This window comes from Condylura cristata, unplaced genomic scaffold, assembly GCF_000260355.1.
Source record: "Condylura cristata isolate star-nosed mole 26May11 unplaced genomic scaffold, ConCri1.0 scaffold00031, whole genome shotgun sequence".
In the NCBI taxonomy this organism is placed as follows: domain Eukaryota; kingdom Metazoa; phylum Chordata; class Mammalia; order Eulipotyphla; family Talpidae; genus Condylura; species Condylura cristata.
In genome coordinates, this window is record NW_004567132.1 from 14,103,067 (window position 1) to 14,119,201 (window position 16,135).

Here is a 16,135-nt window from a genome sequence, read left to right on the forward strand (position 1 = left end):
GGGCACTTACCACCCCTTCTCCTCTCCCCGGCAAAATGTCTCAGGTATATGGCTATTATTATTCTTATTATTTTCTCGCCTGGTCCATTATACTCCTGCTATGAGTGAAACCATCCGGTATTTTTCTTTTTCTTTCTGGCTTATCTCACAATCTTCATATTTTTATGTAGAAGTGTTTATTTCTTATACTCCTTTTTCTTTTCTTTTTTAAAGATTTGTTTATTTATGCATATAAGAACCAGGGTACAGATGATATGAGGATTCACCAGAGACAGAGTAGGGAACAGAACAGGATGATTGAATGAAATATACTGCTGAGGGGAGCAGTAAGCTGGTCAGGTCTACCTGTGGGTCAGGATCAAACTTGTGCTATAGTGGCTGTGGATTGCTTCATAGTGCTTTAACCCTTTGTGCCATCAAGGAGAGCCCTCTTACACTCCTTTTCCACTTACACTTCACTCTCTCTCACTGCTTCACAGACCTTCTTGTTTCTCAAACACATCAGGCATTCTCTTTGCCTATAAAACTTTATAAATATTTACATAGCCTACTCCCTCACTTCCTGCAAACTTTTGCTCAATGAGACCTACATTTTACTAACCTATTAAAAATTTCATTCCATTCCCCATTCCTTTTACTCAAGTTGCTATAGTATATGATTTTATTTATTCTAATCATATCTCTTTCCACTAGAATTCCAGCATTTTTAGAATAAACATCTCCCCCCAACCTATGTTACTCACTGATTTGTCTCATGAACATTGCCTCTCACTTAAAAAAGAACTCGAAAAATATTTGTCCAATTAATGAATACTTTTTTTTTAAAGATTTATTTATTTATGCATATAGACTGGGGTACAGGTCAGAGGTGCAGGAGCGGCGAGAGGCTTCACCAGAGACAGAGTGGGGAGCAGAACAGGCAGATCGACGAAGTACACTGCTGAGGGGAGCAGTGGGCGGGTCAGGAGAGGTCTGACACGCCATGTGGTCACCTTCGGGGCAGGCGGGAATCGAACTCATGAGGAAGTGGCTTTAGCTTCTCAGTGTTGTGCTTCAACCCGCTGTGCCACCAGGGAGGGCCCTATGAATACTTTTTGCAGTGGATTTTCACATCCTTTTTCTGATTTCAACCTTTCTATATCTCCAGCTTACTTCCCTTCTATCCATGCAGTTCTTCAAGTTCACATACTAGTTTTTATTTTCTTTTGGCTTAGGGTGTTTTAATTACAGAAGTGGGATCTTAAATACCTATTACTCAGCAACCAGTTTTTCTCACTTAACAATACCAGATGGGAGTTAGAGAGCCTACATTCTTCTTAATACTTGCGAGATGTCCCATCGTATGTCCCAGCTTTTCTTCATGTTTGTCACAACTGTTGTATTTCTATTTCCTTCACTCTGAACCATCCCATTCCCTGGCTCCCTTATTTTTCCCTGCACCTAGCAGCACTGACCCTTTCATTTCACATCTAACACAACAGTATCTAACCCAATGTTGTCATTCAGTGTTACTCCACAGGTCTGTTTCTGACAATTTGCTATGTGCATTCTTTGAGAGGGAACACGTGGAGGATCAGAAGAGGACACTAATAAAGAAATGAGGTGTTACATCCGAATAGATGGCAAGGAAGGAGAGTAGGGGTGAGCCTCCTCCAGCAGGGTGAGCCGTGGCATTGTGGACATAGTGGACTGAGCGCCCTGGGCTGGGAGCACCAGGACTCTGCAGAACACCGGGGGGTGCTAGGGCCCTGCGCGGCGGGTCGGACCTGGGCGGGGCCGGGAGAGCCAGGTCGGCTGGAGGCGGGCGGTGTGGGCGGAGCGCGCAAATGCGCAGCGGCTGTCGGGCACTGGGGCGCTCCTGGCGGTCTGCTGAGCTGCGGGAGCCATGGGGCGCGCAGCTGGGGAACTGGTCTTGTCGCTTCTGGGGCTGGGGCTGCTGCTTTGCAGCTGGGGGTGCCCCGGGAGCGCCGAGCGGCGGGCCCCACCAGATAAGATCGGTAGGCGAGGAGGGGGTGGTTCGGGGAGGGGTGCGGTAGCGCGCCCCGAGCCGGGCGGCTTCCGTGTCGGGCGCCAGGCCCCGCAACCGCGACGCTCGCCCGGCCGCGCGGGACCGGCCCTCGTGTAGATTGCTCTGTTCCGGGTTCGCCCTTCTGGTTTCACTGCCCAAAGGCTGGAGATGGAAATGCGTTCACTGGAGGAACGGTGGAGGGGGGATGCGGGTGGGTAGGGAGCTGGCGTTAAACGTCCCCGTAGCCCAGATCGCTCAGGTCTTTGGTTTCAGCGAGGCGATGTCCCTTTGCAGCCTTTCCTTGCTGGCCCTTTGGCAGGCAAAGGTTCTGGTTCGTCCTGGAGGGGGCCGGGCCGCTTCAGCTGTGCAGATGACAGGCGCACGCGGGCCCTGTACTAGGCAGTGCAAACTAGCTGACCCGTTCTGTATCCATGGAAAGGCTGCAGCCCCTTCACCCCCAGCCCCGCTCTGCTCTGCTGAGGTAGGCCTCCTCGGAGAGGCTTGCACAATTGTGGCTTGCACAATTTTCTCTGCTTAGGACGCCTGCATAGCCAAAAGAATGTACTTTCTTTCCAGTTTCAAGCAGTTTTTTTTTGCTGCCTGTTTGTTTTGCTTTGGTTTTTATTTCCCTTAAAGCTGTGCTCTTTAGGGTCATTCACCTAGCTACATTATGAGACAACAAATCCAGACAAAAAATGGCGGCCACTTGATTTAAATGCGTTCTGGAAAAGCCCACCTCCTCTATTTCTATGCTTTGGGCACAAAGGAGGATGGGTAGGCCCAGGGGTGCTTCAGCAAAGAACAGAAGTTTTTGGGCATGTAGCAAAATAAAAAGTACTGAATGTCAGTCTGAAAGGTAATCTTACACCTTTTTTGTCTGGAGGCAGTCCAGACTGCCTGTCCATAGAGGTGTGTCTCAACAGCAACTGGCTCTTGCCTGCTCCTCGGGCTTGCTTAAAATGCTGACAGTAACCTTAAGTAACATCTATTATTGGTTAGTGACCTTTGGAAACAAAGCAGGATTCACAGGGCTGGTAAGAGAAAGAAGCTGATCTTTTTTCCCTCCCCATAGCCATTATTGGAGCTGGAATTGGTGGTACCTCGGCAGCCTATTATCTGCGACAGAAATTTGGAAAAGATGTGACAATTCACCTGTTTGAACGTGGAGAGGTGGGGGGCCGTCTGGCTACCATGTCTGTGATGGGGCAAGAATATGAAGCAGGAGGTGCTGTTATCCATCCTTTAAATCTACACATGAAGCGTTTTGTCAAAGATCTGGGTATGTCGTTTGTGCTTAGAACTGAGTAGATTTGTGTGTGACCATCCATGGATGTTTTCAGCAGATAGGGAACTGAAACTCTGCTGCCTTGTTAATTGTCTTTGACAGAGAGCGTTCCCTTGCTTTCCTCTAGCGATTGGTACTACCTGAGGAGAGCCTCTCTCCTGTAATGGGACACTAGTTACCTGAATCTTCAGTTATCTGGAATTACAGCCATGGGGAGGGGTTGGGGTAGGGCTGGCTACAATTGTTAGTTCTTAAATCTTTGGGTTCATGGTGAAAAATACTTTGTGTTAGCAGAAACCTAGCATGCTCATTTTATAGTTGGGGAAATGGGGCCCAGAAACTTGAATTGTCTGGCTTAGTCACACAACTATAGGTACAGGCATGTGCCTATAACCCAGGATAACTGACTGCTCCTCTCCCAGCAGAGCTGGGCAGATTGTGGGGAAAGTCTGGCAGGCCTCTGCAGGTCCTTTCCTTGGGGAACATGGTGTCATTTTGTCCTCCTTCCAGTTATCTAAAATACCAGTTATGCAAAACAGGATGAGTCTAGAAATGGGGAGGCTTCCTTTCTCTTCACTGCCTTCTTCATCCCTTGTGGATGCTTCCTGGGCTTTCCTTTCCTCCTTGAGGACATTTGTTTGCCAGGGACAATTTGCTCAGCAAAGAGTGATGCCTGACAATTCTGTTTTTAAGTTATATTCAGTCGGTTCTCTGGTTTTTCCTTTGACTTTTTAGTTTAAAAATAGCCTGTCCAAATTTGACATACCTGCATAATCCTGTGACCCATCTTTTAGATAATCTGTTTTTGGACAGTGTGGAAAGTGTATAGTGTAATTATACCACACACTGTTCTAAAGATAGAACTCCTTTACTATGTCTCCTGAGAGCTGGGGGAAGGCTGGAACTCACGTAATTCTGAATGTCTGGGATAGCTTCAGATACCTTCTTTCATTTGATCAGCACGGAAGCCACTGACCTAGCTACTTTTTCTCTGTTTTTGCAGGTCTTTCAACTCTTCAGAACTCTGGTGGCTTAATGGGAGTGTACAATGGAGAGACTCTGGTGTTTGAGGAAAGCCCCTGGTTTATAATTAACATTATTAAATTAATTTGGCAGTATGGATTTCAGTCCCTCCGTATGCACATGTGGGTAGAAGATGTGTTAGACAAATTTATGAGGTAATTTTTTTCCCTTTCCATTTACTCTAAAATCATTTAGTTAAATGATCTTCAGGATTTAATGTGTCTTGGAACACTTCACTGGGTAGCTGCAAGACTTGTTCGTAAGATGTTAGGCAAAATGTTGTGTATGAAATAAATATATACCACTTACCCACTTGGAAATCAAAAGGGTAGTTTATTTCTGCTTTTGAATATGTAATTTGAATATGTAATGCTTAGTTAGTTTTGTCATATACTCTCAAATGCCCTACAAAGATCAACTCCTTAAATTGCTATGATGGCACTCTCTGGTGGGTACTGTTATTAACTTCTATTCACAGTATGGAAGGCAGAGACAAGTGTGCAAGAGCTGGGGATAGCTGGAGTTCCTGCCTAGGCATTCTGCCTCCAAAGCCCGCACTCCTAATCTCAGTACTATGCTGGTGTTGTGTAGATGAATGAGGCAGTATCTTCAAGTATTTGGAGAAAGGAGTAAAAAACTTGAACTTTAATTATGACATGATGTTTCTGGGAGTCAGCAGCATGAAGTAGAGCTTCAGCTCTGTGTCCCACAAATGGGATAGAGATAAATTCCAGTACTGTCCTGGGTAGTGAGTATACAAGTGCCTGTTTTTTTTTGTCTTTGTTTCCTGTATTTTCAAAATCTTCTGTATGTATGAATGTATATTGCTTTGGTGATCAGGAAAAAATAAGATCCATCAGTCTAGTTTTGAAAGATGCAACTTGAAAAAAAAAAAGATTTACTTATTTATGCATACAAGAACTGGGGCATAGGCCGGAGGTGCAAGGGGTCAGAGGATTCACCAGCGACAGAGCAGAGCAGGTAGATCCACTGAAATACACTGCTGAGTGGAGCAGCAGGTGGGACAGGAGAGGTCTGCTGAGCAATGTAGTTCAGCTTCCTGGCCAGGTATTGAGCTAATGCTGCTGTGGCTGCAAATTGCTTCATAGTGCTGAGACTTAACCCGTTGCGCCACAGGGAGGCCTGCAACTTTTTTTTTAAAGACTTGGCATGTGCTGATTTTTATGCTGGTTTACAGCTTCAAAGTGCTAATGGTATTTCATCATTATGACAGTCCCGAACATAATAAAATAATTGATAAATGAGTAAACTTCCATGTCATTTGACCTAGCATTTAACAAGACAAATATTTTACTCAGAATAAATGTACTCTAGTTTCTGTCACTAGAGGGCGCCTCTTCCCTTGCACTCCTCTGATACTAAGTTCTCAGAACTCAGTCCTGCCTGGGGCTGCGAAAGGCAGCCTTTGTCTTTCCCTCTGTCAGCACTGCCTTTTGCCGCCATGGTGAGCCAGCCAAATCCCCTCCCTTCATCTACGAGACAAAATAGGAGACATAGACTGTGACACCCTAGTCCCCACCCCCAAATCAGGCAGTCCTTGTGTTCTGTAACTTCTGGTGGTTAGGGACTACTTTCTTTTCAAACATCATTCTTAGGTTAATGCCTTGGCTGCCTTTGCTTCTGGATACATTAAGTCAATGCATATTGTTTTTAAACATTCATTCATTGATCCATTCACCAAATATTGAATGCATGTTCTGTACCAGGCACTAGCCTAGGTCTCCAGACCATATAACCTGCCCTCCAAACAATGTATCTTCTAGAAGATAACTAAGAAAATAACTTAAGAAAATATATAGAATTTGCAGAGTCAGCTAGTCACTTTTGAGACAAGGTGGGTGGCATGTTGCTCATTGCTTAGTGGGAAAATCAAGTTCAGATAGCATCAGATGCAACCCAGCCTGTATGTATCAGTTTTCTTATCTGTGTTTGTAGGAAACTGTGACTTGAGCAATTCAGAAATAACCTTTGACATGAATTCAGGGTATTATGAAAGGAACCATATATTATACTATTTTTAATTTTAGAAGAAAATACCCAAAATTCATGGGATAACTGCCCCGTGTCTGGTCTAACTCTGGTCATAACTTTGTAGTGACTGTGATATTGTTTGGAGGGCACATGCTATACATTTTCTGTTTCTTTCATTAAATCAAGAACTTACAAATCTTATTTTGAAATAAGAAATCTCATGATCTGTCCCATGAGACAGGAGGGGAAGCTGGTATTCAGCTAGCATGAGCCAGTTTTAGAGGTGAATCACTGCTGAGCTGGGGTGATAGCGGCATCTGTGTGTCCACTCAAGGCATTTGCCTCCTTTGGACAGTTTTTGTGGGTATATTTATTACTTTTATGTAGGAGCAGATTTTTCTGAGGTCCTTGTCTCACCATTCTGAAAATGCTTCATACCCCTTCCCCATCTTTACCTTACTTTTTAAAAAAAATTTTGTAATAGTTTATTTTTACATATTTTTGTGCATTTTTCCATCTCAGTTGCAATCCTCTAGGGTGTACCATCACCACATCACCCATGTGCCATCACCATAGCCAGTGCATGTCCCTCCTCCCATTGTTTTTGATCCCATTCCCCACTCCACCCCCACAAAATGTCTCTAGGATATAGCTATTCATCATTATCATTATTTTCTCGCCTGTTCTGTTATAGTCCTGCTATGAGGGAAACCATCCAGTATTTTTCCTTTTCTTTCTGGAAGCATGATCCCTTCCAGCTCCATCCATGTTGCTGCAAAAGACATGTGTTTCTTTTTTTTTTGGTTTCTGAGTAATATTCCACTGTGTATATGTACCATATCTTTTTAATCCAGTCATATATTTTTGGGCATCTGGGCTGTTTCCATGTCTTTCCAATTGTGAATAAAGCAGCAATAAACATGGGGGTGCAGTTAGCTTTTTGAATCAGTGTTTTTGTGTCTTTTGGGTAGATACCTAGGAGTGGGATTGCTGGGTCATAGGGAAGCTCCATGTTTAGCAGTTTGAAGAACCTCCAAACAGTTGTCTATAGTGGTTGTACTAATTTGCATTCCCACTAGCAGTGCAGGAGAGTTCCTTTTTCTCCATATCCTTGCCAACATTTGTTGTTACTAGTTGTTTGAATATGTGCCATTCTCACTGGGGTGAGGTGGTATCTCATTGTGGTTTTTATTTGCATCTCCCTTATTACAAGTGATGTTGAACATTTTTTCATGTGCTTCTTGGTCATCTGCATTTCTTCTTTGGAGAAGTGTCTTTTTAGCTCTCCTGCCCATTTTTGGATGGGGTTGTTTACTTTATTTTTGTTGAGTTTCATCAGTTCTCCGCAAATTTTTGTGATCAATCCTTTATCGCTAGTTTTGTGTGAGAAAATTTTTTCCTAATCAGTGGGATGTCTGTTTGTTTTTTGTAATGTCTCTTTTGCTATACAGAAGCTCTTTAAGTTTATGTAGTCCCATCTATTTATCCTTGCCTTCACTATCGTTGCATTGGGTGCTGTATCTTTAAAGATGTCGCTGAAGTGTATGTCATGTAGTGTTTGGCCCATCTTTGCTTCCAGGTATTTATGATTTCCATTCTTATGTCTAGGTCTTTAACCCACTTCGAATTGATTTTTGTGTATGGTGAGAGGTAGTGATCTAGTTTCATTTTTTTGCATGTAGCTTCCCAGTTTTCCCAGCACCATTTGCTGAACAAACTTTCTTTGTTCCATTGTATTTTCTTTGCTCCTTTGTCAAAGATTAGCTATCCATAAACCTGTGGGTTTATATCTGGGTTTTCTGTTCAAATCCACTGGTCTGTATGTCTGTTCTTGTTCCAGTACCAATCAGTTTTGATTATTATGGCTTTGTAGTATAGCTTGAAGTTTGGGATTGTAATGCCTCCATTCTCTTTCTTCCTATTCACAAGAGTTTTGGCTATTTGAGGTTTTTTGTTGTTCCATATGAATCTCATCAATATTTTTTCTGTTTCTTTGAAGAATGTCATTGAGACTTTTATAGGCTTTTGGTAGGATGGCCATTTTGATGATGTTAATTCTCCCGATCCGTGAGCAGGGGATGTCTCTCCATTTTATGGTGTCTTCTTGTATTTCTTTTAAGAGGTTTTGTTATTTTCGTTGTATACGTCTTATACCTCTTTTGTTAGGTTGATTCCCAGGTATTTGATTCTTTTTGCTTTAATTGAAAAGGGGATTTTTTAAAATTTCTGTTTCTTCTGATTGGTTGAAAATACCTGACATTTAAATGTGATCACACAATGCCATATATTACATCCCTATAGGAAGGCCTCTGATTTTTGTGTGTTGATTTTATTACCTTACTTTTTTGGGTAGTGTCTCCTGCTCTGCTGGTTCTCTCTCTCTTTAAAGATCTATTTATTTATACATATAAGAATTGGGGTGTAGGCCAGAGGTGTGGAGGCAGGTGAGTGAAAGGATTCATCATACACAGAACAGGTGGATCTACTAAAATACACTCCTGAGGGAAGCAGAGGGCAAGACAGGAGAGGTCTGCTGGGCCATGTGGTTCAGCTCCCTGGCTGGGGATCGAACTCAAGTTAAAGTAGCTTGATAGTCCTATGTCTATGTCTTTAACCTCTGTGCCATTGGAGAGGCCTGTCTACTGGATCTCTAGCTTCAACTGCACTGACTCATGGGTTCCTTGCACCCATGCTTGTTTGCAGCACTGTCACCTTACCTGTTGTATTCAGGAGAATGGGGGAGTCCATTCTCTCATACTCCATGACTTACATCTTCATCTTCAGGTCTTTGCCCAGATGTCCGCTTCTCAGGGAGACTTTCCCAGACTACTTATTTTTGGGGCCATCTTATTTAGAATTGCAATCTTGCCAACTCCAAGCATTCTTAATCTCCTCTTTGATTTATTTTTTCTCCTTAATACTTGTTCTCTAAGATAATACTTATCCGTAGCTAGAACATAAGCTCCACTAGAATTGGGATTTTTTTCCCCCTGTTGTGTTGATCTTTATATCTTAGGACCCAGAATAGTTCCCTACTGAAAGTTGATGCCCCAGATTTGTTGAATGGATGGATATGAAGGAGCAGGGGCCTTGTGGGCAAAGGCTGACAGTTACATAGCTAGCAGGCATAAGCTGGCAACCACAAGAGAGGTGTGGAGAAAGAATAGTGTATGAGGTCGCTTCACATCTCTAGGTGTGAAGAAGGGGGCGAGGAGACAAAGTAGGGCAGTGGAGGGGCAGGGAGCAATGGAAGAGTACCCCAAAGTAGGAAAAAGCCCCCAGGAGCTTTTGGGAAGGGTGGAGAGCTCTCAGAAGCCCTATAAAAATGAACCTAGCACCCTAACCTTGGGCTCCTCCCTTGGGCCTCTCCGGCTGTCATGGGTCTCTCTTGCAATAAACCTGAGCCTGCTAATCTTCAGTCCCGTATCCCGGTGATTATTTCTCAATCAATCAGCCACAAGAAGCCACCTGCTGGATACCCGTTCAACAACACATGGGTAAATAAGTAAATATATAAATGTTAAGTATTATACAATATAACTTAAAAAGAAATTATGTACTTTACTGTTAGAAGGTAATACTAAAATGGGTGTGATGTTATTTGCTTTCTAGAAACTTGAAATTTATGTAGAGAGTAGAAAGCTTATGTAAAAACTCTCATGACCACTCATGGAAATCTCTCTTTGGTGCTTGTTTTTTCTTTGTTTTATATACTTATCTGTGCATGTCCCATATATTACATCCCTAACTTGTAAGTTTGAGGAAAAGGAACCATGTCTTTTTCATTTTGGAGCATTTTCAACCTGTGAAATATGCACTGTGTGATCGCATTTAAATGTCAGGTATTTTCTGAAAATTAAATAATACAGGACAAAATCTAAATGTTGAGTGAGTGTAATGGGTGCTGTTTTATGGGATGTCTTTGAAATGAATGAATTGAGGAGGACATGTAGAATGCTTGGGGGACCTTGGGGAGAGGACCATGCCTGGTGAAAAGATAAAATTTAATTTTAGATATGTCTAAGTGCTTTTAGAAGATAAAAGATGAATGGGAAGACATACATGTTCCTTTACAAGTACTCCCAAGAACCATGTAAATGCAGAAAACTGTGTACAAAGGATAGTGAGATTCCAGAAAAGACAGAAGAAAAAGGAGGTCAAAAACTTCTGGGAGACTTAGGGAGGATGGTGTCTGAAGTCCACCTTGTGTGGTAGGAAGGAACTCATTAGAGGGAAACATAAAAGTCACTTTACTATTTCCCTTCTTTCTTGTTATTTAACAGCATTTCTCTTCTTTTCTATAGGATTTACCGCTACCAATCTCATGACTATGCTTTCAGTAGCGTAGAAAAGTTACTACATTCTCTAGGAGGGGATGAGTTCCTTGGAATGCTAAACCGGACACTTCTTGAAACCTTGCAGAAAGCAGGCTTCTCTGAGAAATTCCTCAACGAAATTGTTGCTCCTGTCATGAGGGTCAATTATGGCCAAAGCATGAACATCAGTGGCTTTGTGGGTAAGCTGAGGCTTGGAACAATATGGGACTTGTTTGATGTTGGGTCAGAAGATGGTGGGATGGTGGGCCTTACCTTTAGACAGGAGTTGGAAAAGACTCCCTTTCTGAAATCTCAGAAAAGAAACACATTGTTGCTAAAATTGTGTATGTGTAGATGTACCACTTTATGGGGAGGAAGTTAGTTGAATGGTTCTTGGGGGCGGGGTGGTAGTGGGGCTATTAGGTGGTGTCTGGAGACATTTGGAGCAGAACTAGCTTTACGGTAGAGTGGGTAGAGTCCCACTTACAGAGTTAGAGTTAAAATCCATTTTTTTCCTGCCACTGACAGGGGCAGTATCAATGGCTGGTGCCGATTCTGGCCTTTGGGCAGTAGAAGGTGGCAATAAACTGGTTTGCTCAGGGCTCCTTCAGGCTTCCAAAAGCAACCTCATAACTGGCTCAGTAATGTATATTGAGGAGAAAACAAGGCCCAAACATACAGGTGAGCTCGGTCTTCCATTTTATTTATTGTAAAGATTTGTTTATTTATGTATAAGAGAACTGGTGTACAGGCCAAAGGTGTGGGGGTTGAGAGGATTCAGCAGAGACAGAGTGGGGAGTAGAATAGGCAGATCAATAGAAATACACCGCTGAGGGGAGCAGTGGGCAGGTCAGGAGAAGTCTGCCAGGCCATGTGGGTCAGGCCCTGATCAAGGAATCAAACTGCACTGTGGTGGCAGCAGGAGCTCCACAGTGCTGTGCCCTAACCCATTGCACCACCAGAGAGGCCCCCCCGGACTTCCATCTTATTGTTCCTAATTTCTCCTGTAGGATATAGTTGCTTGGGAAAAACAAAATCTCTTTTCCTTCATCTCACACAGTCCCAGTTGATAGGATTTTAAATTGCATTTATTACACCAAGTAGAAATATTCTCATAAGAGTACAAGGTCAATGGCATGATTCCTTGAATTTGAAAAATCATCTCCTCAAAATAAAAATTTCTTATTTTGTACTTACTGACAAGATTTTCTTGCACTCCAAATAGGAAGTATTTTATTCCAGTAATAAAATGAAAGGGATGGTTATATTAAGGAATATAACTTCTTGAATTCCTTAGAATGATAGAAAGCCAAGAGGTTATAGAATTGCTTTTAGAAGGTTTAAAATGCAGTGTGGTAGAAACATTAAAGGAATATTTGCTTCCTTCTTCTAGGAAACCCCACAAAGATGTATGAAGTGGTCTACCAAACTGGATCTGAAACCCGTTCAGACTTCTATGACATTGTCATAGTGGCCACGCCACTGAATCAAAAAATGTCCAATATAACGTTTCTCAACTTTGATCCTCCAATTGAGGAATTCCATCAATACTATCAACATATAGTGACAACTTTCGTTAAGGGAGAGTTGAATTCATCTCTCTTTAACTCTAGAGCCTTAGATAAGCTTGATCTCACAACAATCTTAACCACTGATAATTCAGATTTGTTCATTAATAGTATGGGAATTGTGTCCTCAGTAAGAGAAAATGATAGTCCTCAACCATCCACAGATGGAACTTATATTTGGAAGATCTTTTCCCAAGAAACTCTTACTAAGAAACAGATATTAAAGCTCTTCTTGTCCTATGATTATGCTGTGAAGCAGCCGTGGCTTGCATATCCTCACTATAAGCCTCCACAGAAATGCCCGTCCATCATACTCCATGATCGTCTTTATTACCTCAGTGGCATAGAGTGTGCAGCAAGTGCCATGGAGATGAGTGCCATTGCAGCTCACAATGCCGCTCTTCTTGCCTATCATCGCTGGAATGGGCATACAGGCATGATTGATCAAGAGGACTTATATGAGAAACTTAAAACTGAGCTATGAAACACCACCCACCATCTCTTTTGTGCTCTCCTGGCTCCTGATGAAAATTCACTGGCAAAAAACACGATCTGAGCAAAGGTGATTTTGAATCAGATAATTTTGCCATTATCATTGCTTAACAAAGTAAAACACAGTGTCATGAGAAAATACAAGGTTCTAAGTGTTACGGTGTTAAGTATTGCATTTATACCATCTTCAAAATTTAACTCTTAATATCCATCAATGGTATTTCCCAAGCCTGTCTGCTCATAAGAATCCTGTGGAATGTTAAAACATGGAATATCTAGCTTCCCTGGAGGGTCTGATTCAGTAGGTCTGGAGGTGGAACCAAACCTTAGAGCATTTTACACTGTACTTGAGGAAGAATTTAAAGACCTACCTTATAGTTGGGGGACTAGTTCATTTGTGCTTCACAGTTGGCCGTGTTCTTCAGTCATGAAACTACTATGGGGACTGGTATCTGACACCTGGCTTTAATAATTTATATCCTTTTTCAAAGTAAATGTGCCTGAAGCTTTGACTTTCAGAATGTTCTTTTGGCTACTTCTCAGTTTTATTAGGGGTGAAATTCAGAAGTCTTAATGTAACCTTAAGATGTTACATTAAAAACCTCCAGTAAAACGAGAAGTATAGGTTGTTGACTCAAGAGCTGGCATTGTTATCATTTGAGGTTGTAAAAATACTGGTAGACTTAGCACCCCCACCAGATTCTGATTTAATGGATTGATGCTAGCACCTCAGTACTAGAGCTTTTAAAAATTGCTAATGTACAACCTGGGTTGAGAATCACTGGTGATGGGGGTTTAAGGTGTCTCCAAAGGGTTTTTAGTGCCTTAAGTCCCAAGAAACCCAACCCATTATCAAAGCAGATCTGTTTTGTGAAAGATTATTTCTCCCATGAGAACTCTAGTAATGGATCTTGGTAAAAAGCACAGGCAACTTAGAGCAGTTGACAGTGTAGTATATTCAGAATGATACCACGCTTGATCCAGCATTATGTCCAAACTGTTAAGTGCTTCAAGTTTCTGCATTTTGGTTGAGAAACTGGTTGCTGAGATCTTGTTTTAAAAGTGGTCATTCTCAACCTTGGCTCCATGTTGCAATCACCTGTAGGATAGCACCTCATGAAATGATTCTAATGTGCAGCCAAACTTGAGGACTAGTTCTGCACCTTCTGTACAAAGGTCACAACTGCTTGAGTCATGGTGGGACAGAAGAAGTAAGTAACTGCAACCAAATTATTGTTAAATAGAAAGTCCTTTACCAGATTACAGTAGTACAATTTAGCAAAAACACTTAAAATTTCTCTACCACAATTGTGTGAAGATTATGCCAATAGAACTGCTAAGATAGTGGACAGGCAGGGATTACATTTAGTTTGTCAGTGGGTAAGTTTTTCCTAGCAAGTATATTTAGGGTGTTTTTTCCCCCCCTTTTGTGGTTTAAGTGAGGGAAATATGTAGGGAATGTAATACTGGGTTAATACATATATGCTAAAGATTGGAAAGAACAAAGGGCTAATGAAAGTTAATTTAATTTCTATCTCTTGTAGACTTGTTTTGCAATGGGATATATTTTTACTAAAAGAACACCAATTTTAAAAGCTGCTAGATCACACCTACTGATTCTTTTCTAACAGGACATCTGAAATTGCTTTCTCAAAGAGCAAAAAAGGTTATCATGTGGTAAGCAAATTAGTTTTAATAAACTACAGAATCAAAGAATTTTTTTATTGGAAGAAAATACTACCAAGAGTCTACTATTCCAGAGATCACCTTAGTTCATCTTTTTTACAGGAACAGACTAGTAAATATGCTGGATCTGAAAAGAAGTCAGTTCTGTTCCAGCAGTTCTGTTATCTTGGAATTACCTGTAGGGCTTGTTAAATAAATCATTGCTGGGTCTTACTCCCAGAATGTTTCAACAAATTGAGAGTGATACCACTGGCCTAGGAAACCACACTTAAAGAGAACCATTCCACAATTCTGATGTAAGTGGTTTAGAAAAAAATAAGTCTATGAAAAACAGCTGTTGGAAGAACAGAAATGTACCAGACCTCACATTATTATTGTAACTAGCTATTCAGTTTTTCTGTAAGCATTTTCTATAAATAACACCAGACATACAGTTCATTGTGTTTTGTAAAGTACCTTATGTACTCACTCGTGTGTACCCCATTCTCTACAGTTGTGATTCAAAGTTTGTAGGCTTTTTATCAGATCACAAAAAGAAGAGCCCTAAGTATTTGCCTGGTAGTTTTCTTAAGATTAGGTTTATGATACAACCATCTGTAATATATCCCATCTGAGTTTGTATACCTTAATTTATGAACTAGATGAGTATATAATGGGCAGCATTATCACTACCCTCTCTACTCCATAAAGAACCACAATACACTGGAATGGCTCTCTCTGGAATTCTATTTCTACTCTTGTATTAAAAAAAATTTTCCGGCTTATGTTCAAAATAAACAACTACATCACTATATCCTGTGTTTTACTTTTGTTATACTACACCTGAGAAACAGCTATGTTGCAGAGTAAACATTACATCAAAGTTACAACTTTTAACACAGTTAATATTTCAGAAGAAACTTATTCTGGTAGGTAGGTAGCAGCTTTTTTGGGTCTCTTTAGTGGTAAATATCAGGGAGAAAAGGCATCCTTGTCATTTTCCATATTTAATAAGACTTCCACTTTAATGCATTAAAAACCTTTGAAAAAATTGTTCTGAAACAGGAATGGCTCTTGATAGAAAAAATTCTAAGTGCTAATCTGTTTTCTTTGTTCAAAAAATGAGAAAGCATTTTTTGACTATTACAAAAGTTTATTTAACAAAAAAGTTCAGTAGGAAAATGTACACAACCCAATTTTTGTAGCATAGTAAAAAGATGCTGTGGCAAGGGGACATGTGGAAGGAACTGCTTTCTCTGACGAACACAGCCACTGCTTATACACGTTCCAAGGCTTCTAACATGATGATACTATTTCCTCTTATTACCTAAAAAAAGAAAAATAAATTTGAAGAGAACACAATTCATTTAATTCACTTAACAGACACCAATGATGATTAAGGAATTTTCACCAAACCATTGATTAAAAAAAAAAGAAAAAAAAAAAAAAGATTTATTTATGCACACAAGAACTGAGGTACAGACCAGAGATGCGTGGGGTAAGAGGATTCACCAGAGGCAGAGTGTGGAGCAGATTAGGCGGACCTACTTAAACACACAGTTGACAGGAGCAGTGGGCGGGTAGAAGTCTGCTGTGCCATGTGGGTCAGTGCTGTAGCCAAGGACTGAACTTGTGCTGCACTGGCTGCAGGTAGCCTCATAGTGCTGTGCTTTATCCTACTGTATCACCAGGGAGGGTCCCCATTAATGGTTTTTAGTATTAACTATCAGTTTATGAATTTCTTTTCAACTTAAACACAAAATAACTCATTTATTTATTTTATTTT

At 41.2% G+C, this 16,135-nt stretch overlaps 2 protein-coding genes across 2 annotated transcripts in view; one reads left to right on the forward strand and one right to left on the reverse strand.

Moving 5' to 3' along the window:
* Positions 1 to 1,840: 1,840 nt before the first annotated feature.
* PCYOX1 (prenylcysteine oxidase 1) lies at positions 1,841 to 15,163 on the forward strand. Its single transcript, XM_004691492.2, has 6 exons — positions 1,841 to 1,997; positions 3,081 to 3,287; positions 4,297 to 4,471; positions 10,613 to 10,824; positions 11,153 to 11,305; positions 12,018 to 15,163. Exons 1-6 carry the CDS (start codon positions 1,886 to 1,888, stop codon positions 12,674 to 12,676), a joined length of 1,518 nt encoding a protein of 505 aa, XP_004691549.1. The 5' UTR covers positions 1,841 to 1,885; the 3' UTR covers positions 12,677 to 15,163.
* A 318-nt stretch (positions 15,164 to 15,481) lies between these two features.
* Positions 15,482 to 16,135, reverse strand: part of SNRPG (small nuclear ribonucleoprotein polypeptide G) — an 8,942-nt gene continuing 8,288 nt past the window's right edge. Inside the window, exon 4 of the mRNA XM_004691494.2 lies at positions 15,482 to 15,676. Coding sequence (XP_004691551.1) covers positions 15,626 to 15,676 — 51 coding nt within the window. The 3' untranslated portion in view covers positions 15,482 to 15,625. The remainder of the gene's footprint in view (positions 15,677 to 16,135) is intronic.